The following is a 6917-nucleotide window of genomic DNA, read 5'->3' on the forward strand; positions in this document are numbered from 1 at the left end:
CACAGACGACATTACATCAGCCTGCCCGTGTTTTATGTTTTATTTTAGTCTCAGCAGTGACACTCTGCATTCATACAAATAAGTACTAAATTTCAATGAACAACAGCATTTTTAACATGTTGCTTAGAAGAAGTAAATCATAATGACAACCAGCATTTAAAACACTTAAAATAACAGAGCAGCAGTAAACCAAAGATTAACTGTGATGTAGATCCAACAATAATCACAAAACAAGATCATCTGGAATGAGAACAAACACACAGGCAAAACACTGCGAAGTAATGACACATTATCTGTAACAAACAAAATCTGTGTACAATGATTTTGAATTACAGGCAGGTATTTACTAAATGTCTTCTTAAACCAGTGGTGCTACTTTTTAAGATGCAAGGAAATGGCCCCTGAATACAAACATACTACAGCAGGTAACCATGGACATGCACTCATGTTTATGAATGTTGTTCTGAATGAATCCGAACTTTGGACTTTTTCTATTCTACTCCGTTCTTGTCTCTACACTGAAGCATCAAGTGCAAAACTCAAATGTCAGAATCTAACCAGGCGACAGCACTTGAACCATATTCACGGTCTCGCTCTGCACAGTCAGACTTTAGGCTATTTCTTTTTCTAATGCCATCTCTTCTGTGATGTGGCAGTGTTATTTTGTCCTGAGGACTAACTACAGTCTCTCGTGCTTCCTGAGAGCTCTCTGTATATTTCCTGTCACTCCTTAACCTGTGGTAGAAAAGGGCCAAGTCCTCTTTCGTGTCTCTCAGGGACCGCCAGCATGGTTTGTAACCGTGTTGGCCCTGTCAGTCGAGTACAAAGAGAAGGGAAAAAAATAATCTGGGAAAAGATAAACAAATACATTCGGATGTATCATGCTAAGGCAATTTCCCTTGTCTTTAGTGGACCTGTTTTATCTCATGTTCCCTCATCCCCTCTCAGAGGAGGATGACTATTTTTGGACACTCGTGTCTGTGTCACCAGTGTGTCTCCAAGACAAAGCAGTCCTTTACATATACACACACATTTCTTGTCCGCCTCTTCCTCGGCACAGCCAGCGGGTCAGTACAAAACCAAACAAAAAAAATCAGTCTCATCGTCATCATGTGACTAAACAGCTCCTGTGGAGAGCACCTTCTCCACATTAGAAACTAAATAACGAAAGGTTATAAACACCCCCTCACTCAAAACACCATCTCTTTATAATGAGCTGGTTTCATCACACACAATTATAAACACCAGTCAACGTCCACTTGACTAGAACTGTCACTCAAGTTGGCAGCCCATGACCTTACTTCCTTGGTTATCAAATAAAAATATAAAAGGCCTTACAAGATACCTTCATTATCAACAGATTCCTCTTAACGGTTTCTAGATGACATGACTGTCCATTGTGTTTCAGCTTATTTTGTTTGCACCTCAGATGTATGAAACAAAGGAAAAGGACACAGAATTCTGTTCAAGTCTTTGGAGCGTACAAAGCTCCCCTACTCCTTTTAAAACAGAGGTTACTCAGGGAGGCAGAGGGGAGGAAGGACGATGGGAGTGTTTTGGTCCATAAAAACGTCATCACAGTCCCGTCTGAGGACTACACATGCACTCATGCTCCCGGGGTACCCGCTTGCTTGCCCATGAGAGGGTCCCCGCCCTCCACGCTCTCCACGGGGGTCGTCTCGTGCTCCACCATGATATTGATGGTGTTCTCATCTACCAGCTCGCAGGTGGGGTTGGAGAAAGCCGAAAGGGGCAGGGTGATCCTCTGCATCTCGCGCTCATACACTCGCTGCTCGTGTTGCTTCTTTAAGTCTCGACCCCTAAACACAAACACACACAACAGAGATTCATTATGCTGCCTTCAAACTTGCAACAACAAGGATCATGCTAACCAATCTGTTAACCTATCTTTCAGTAATTTCCCAGCCTGGGATCAATAAAGTCTATCTATCCTTCCCTTTGTTCATCAGCTATTTGCTAACAGTGCCTGGGAGGTCACCCACAAAGGATTTCTCAGGGATTTTCAACCAAAAACCACCGCCTGCTGTAGCTGAAACTGAACCAAAACAGTTAAGCTGTGGATGAGGAAAAAAAGGAAGAAGAAAGAAGATAAAATGTTGGGTAAAGCTGATGGAAAAAGTAATCAGGTGATATTTCCCTGCCTCTTCATATACGAGCAAGTCCTTGTATACAAGCAGCTCTGTGATCCAGTGATTTCCCTCGGGATCAATAAAGTATCTATCTATCTATCTATCTAATAAAAATGTTAACTGTAGCTACTATAGTTCTTCCTCTTAGCTGAACATCAAAGCTATCATGCAAAGTAGTACGGTAATCAGTATCACGTTACTGTCATTATAATAGCTATTACTTGTAGCTGATATTACATCCATAACCATTTCTGAGGGCCACCCAGGCTAAATATTCATTAGAAGGTGCTTCAGATAACATACTGTATGCAGATAACAGGCTGGTTAGCAAGCAAGTGCCTGGTCTGCAGCAAATACAGGGGACAGATGGTGAGAGGGAACAGAGGACTGAAAAGCTTTTCTCTCCTCCAGGACAACACAGTGCTGGGGAGCAGCGTGAGGCTTCTTTCTACTGATCTGGAGCCAAAACCAGGCAATATGGCTTTGGACTCAAACCACGTCCCACCGGCCTGCTTCAGTGCAGCATATTGTACGACTCTGCTCTACTGTAAAAACACTGCATATCATTTGTTCTTTACATTAGGACATGGTTCGTTTTAGTTTCAAGCTTCAAGTGTCAAACTAAAATGCTGAATTGATACCACTGTCATGACTGTATAGTTGTAGCAAGAGCTAGAAACTAGTTAGCTTAGCTTGCCTAGTTCTGTCCAAATGTAATCAAATCTGTCAACCAGCACCTCTAAACTTACTAATTAGCATGATCTCATTTGTTTAATCTGTACAAAAAAATGTAAAACTTAATCAGTCACTGGTGTAACATGCCAGACTTTTTTCTTGGTGGGAAACTTCCTGGGTGAGCCCTTTCTCAGTGGGGGTACAGTATGAACCTTGGGTTACACACCCTCTGGCCTGGAGAACCCTCTAGTGGAAAGAGTTGATTTATACTGTAGGAGGCATGTGGCAGTTTGCAGTCACTCGTGGCCAGGAGGAGGTGATGTCACTGTAGGTAAACCCTCTGACATAATATGCTACTGCTTCTTATTAATAATCACCTCCTAAATATAGAAAACAAAGACAGAAGCACTGCTAATCAGCTCTGAGATCCAAGGACATTTTGTGCCATGCCAAAGGGAATCAGGGTCCCCTGATGGGGTTGTTATTTTGCATATTACATAACTGCAGCAACTGTGCAGGCTTGTCTATCCAAACCAACACCATCCCTACACACTCTGTTCTCTTTCAGTAATATAAAATAAGAATGCTTAAAATAGACCGCATATCATTTCCTGCCACGCTTCTTCACATGTTCTGTTGTGGTTGTCGTGATAAAAGCAATAAAACAGCTGCACTGCAAGTGGAACAACAGAGAGCATCGCTGGGGAAAGCAAACAACAGCTGATGCCCTAAACTCAAGAGACCACTAACATACATGCTATCTGCGCATCTTACAGCTACAAAACAACACAACGTGTGCCAGTGGAAACAGGAAAACACATGAAAGCCTTGGAGCACCACATTTTGGCTTCATGCCACAGTCATAGTCAATGCACACAACATAATGATGACATCCTGGAAAGAGATTAAATGCCTCTTCAAAGAGAGATAATAAATAAACAAAAGCTCTTCATTTGGGTCCTCTTTCATGAACTTAATAAATCTGTAATACTGAACCAGTTTAAAAATTAGAATGTAATTTAGATACTGACCGCTTGTAGAAGTAACCAAATGTTATGCCTACTCCAAGGATGATTATAATCGCCATCATTCCAATGCCGATGACATAGCCTGACAAACGAGAAGAGAAAATAAAAGATTAAACATTTAAAATACAAATGCATCACAAAGACATTTAGTTCATGTAGCAATCCATAATTTATAACTAAGTTTAAGTCAAACTACTGATGTTTACATGTAGCACAAACATCCTACAAGATTTCAGAGTAGTAACAACTACATACCGAGCATGCCAAGGTCCTTTTTCTTTTTGGGTCCTGTGCGCACTCGCTGGCTGATTCCCATCACTGGCTGCACAGCAGCAACTTCTCCCTGAGAAGGACCCGACTTGGCCGGCTGAAAGCTCTCTGAGGACGGAGTGGTTCCTGTGGGGTCGAGGGATTCGGCCTCTGCTGGCACAGCGGAGGCTTGTTCTAAAGACACAATTAAACAACGCCAGGAGTTAAACAACTGTGTTAAAGGACTTTTAATTGGAGATGATCTGCCGAGGGAAGTCAAATCATATAGTAAGTTGTGTGTGGGAAACATAGATGTTTTGTAATATCATTTATACCCTCGTTTGTATTAGACCAATGTAATTTATGTTCCTAATTAATGAGCAGAACTGCTTTATCTCTGATTTATTTTTGATTTTTTAAATGATGTTTGCATCAATCTGATGAAGTACCTTTACATGGTTTCCAGTTACTCTTGGTTCAATAACGTCAGCCCTGACACAACAGCCTCCTCTACGGCCCTGACACGGCTCTCATGAAACTTTAAGAACATAAATCTGTTAGCTGACTGACTAGCGTATGTTTTTATCTTCATATGTGGCAGACATAAACAGGTTCTGAATGCCTGAGTCTGTTTCAGGAGACATGAAGGTTCAAGCTGCCGATGTCAACATCTGCTCTTTAACTCTTTGTGTCTCCTCCACACAAGTTGTTGTTTATGAACTCTTTAGGGCAGGAAGTCATGAAATGAAGCAACCAATTAGACGCTGTCTCTAGGGTAGACTGTTCTTCGCTGCCAATGAAGTCAGGCCTGGGCGTGGCCAACGGTTTTCTGGCAACTAAACTTTCTGACATGTGACTGCAGGGTTTTGTTTTTCTGCACAGACAAGGAGGATACAAAGGGCAAAACACACAAGACTTCTCACAGTGGCTTAACCCTGACCATCTTACCTACTCCAGACTAATACTCCTTAATCAGTCTTTGGACAATGGTTTATTTGTTGTTAAAAATTAGACCGAGCAGAATCTTTTTAAAAACTTTTTTGCTGGCCAATCAAAGTTTTAAAACTTGGCTGCATCCTTACTCTTCAAGCTTCCCATCTTCTGTGTGCTGACTAATTGGAACATTTGCATAACCAACGAACATATCACCTCATTATTTTCCCAGAGCATGGCCCACTTTTTAAAATAATGAAAGCTTTACAAGAAAGAGAAAGTGAAATAGTCTTTCTCAAAATATCATCAAATATTTAACCATACGATGTGTGTACAGTGTTAACCTACCTTTGCATGTGTCGATTGCACAGAACTGTCTCTGGACTGTCCCATCTGGGCCAGCAATGTAGCACCAAGGCCTCTCAGAGGAGTCTGGGTTTCGGCAGTAATTGTGATCTCCAGCACCTATGGGAGGAACGATAAAAACAGCACGTCTATTACCAAAGCCTTGTGGAAATACAGGCCTGTCTCTGTGTTGTCTGTCTGGCTGTGCGGATAAACCACTGGATTCATTAATCATTAACACGACTTCATCACACTACAATGCACAGGCCACCATGAGCACAAAGAAAGGAAAGAGCAGCTAGTGCATAAAACCCTTTAACACCATAAAAAGATGAATCAGTGGCACGACAGCTGAAGATAAGTACAATTACTCAAAATCCTGAGGCAATATGCATTATTGTACTGTATCAACATCTCAACAAAGATGCTTGTGGTGTTTGTGATCCAGCACGAAACCTGTTGTATCTGCCCACATCAGCGACTGCTGTGAATCTTCTGCATGTCTCCAGCAGGCATCACAACATTATGCTTCATTTAAAGGGACGCTCACTCATCTCTGCATTAAAAGACACACAAATCTAACTTGTTTACCCGTCTGTGAATCTGGATGGATGTTAACGTCATAGTCCCTGGTGGTGTTGGTCCAGTTTAGACAGGTCAGACCTGAGGAAGAGCTTTGTTGTTCCCCTCTGTACTCCGCACCATCGGACCTCACGCAGTCTGGCAACATGAGAGCACGTTTAACCGATTGCGCAATCCAAAAGACATTTAAAAGAAAAAAATATAAATATTTATGCACGCAATCTGAAGTAAACCAGCCAACATTGTGCATATTTTTTAGCACCAAATGGCTAATTAATTTTTTTTTAAAAAAGTATCATGTTACCTTGTTGATTTCTGTTTGCTGCGCTGCACTCCACGATCGCCGCGCTGAGGAAAACAACGTGCAGAGAGAAAAACATTTTGTAGAGCTGACGGGCTGAATTCACCGACAACATTCTCAAAAAATATAAAGGAACATTAAAAAACATCTAGGGAAAAAAATGGGTGATGAGCCTGTGCTGAACGTGCGTCAGGCACACTGCTCTCACTGCTGGAGTCCCAGCCCTTGTTTTTGTCGGAGGAGCTCAGCTTTCTTCGTCAACAACAGCCTCCAGAGGGTGGGGGTGGGGGGGAGGAGGAGGAGGAGCTTCAGCAGACTCACACACTCACACACACACACACGCACACACAGCAAAGCAGCTGAAAAATAGTGTGGCAGCTATCGTAAAACGTCAGAAGATCATCGTCAAAACAGTCCGCATGGACAGTAAAAAGTAAAGGTTATTCACATTTTTGGTCAAGCTGCAATTGTTTATTTCTAATCCATCCTCAGAATTTCTACACCACACTATTTTCCATGCTTAGGCCAATTTTATTTCCCGTGACTTCCTATAAATAGCTGCCCTACTTTTCCTTTCAATTTTGCAGGGGAATCCAGCAAAATCCAGTCCAAATCCTGTCTCACTGCTTCCCAGGCTTCCTCTCCATCCCACGG

General features: G+C 42.1%; 1 protein-coding gene across 1 annotated transcript; it reads right to left on the bottom strand.

The window, feature by feature from the left end:
- Nucleotides 1–22: 22 nt before the first annotated feature.
- Nucleotides 23–6537, bottom strand: pik3ip1 (phosphoinositide-3-kinase interacting protein 1). The gene is made up of 6 exons (XM_046387400.1): nucleotides 6267–6537; nucleotides 5972–6100; nucleotides 5384–5500; nucleotides 4109–4297; nucleotides 3857–3935; nucleotides 23–1820 (listed from the first exon to the last, which is right to left on the bottom strand). Exons 1-6 carry the CDS (start codon nucleotides 6409–6411, stop codon nucleotides 1607–1609), a joined length of 873 nt encoding a protein of 290 aa, XP_046243356.1. The 5' UTR covers nucleotides 6412–6537; the 3' UTR covers nucleotides 23–1606.
- Between the last annotated feature and the right edge of the window lie 380 nt (nucleotides 6538–6917).

Source organism: Scatophagus argus, chromosome 4 (genome assembly GCF_020382885.2).
Source record: "Scatophagus argus isolate fScaArg1 chromosome 4, fScaArg1.pri, whole genome shotgun sequence".
Classification (NCBI taxonomy): domain Eukaryota; kingdom Metazoa; phylum Chordata; class Actinopteri; family Scatophagidae; genus Scatophagus; species Scatophagus argus.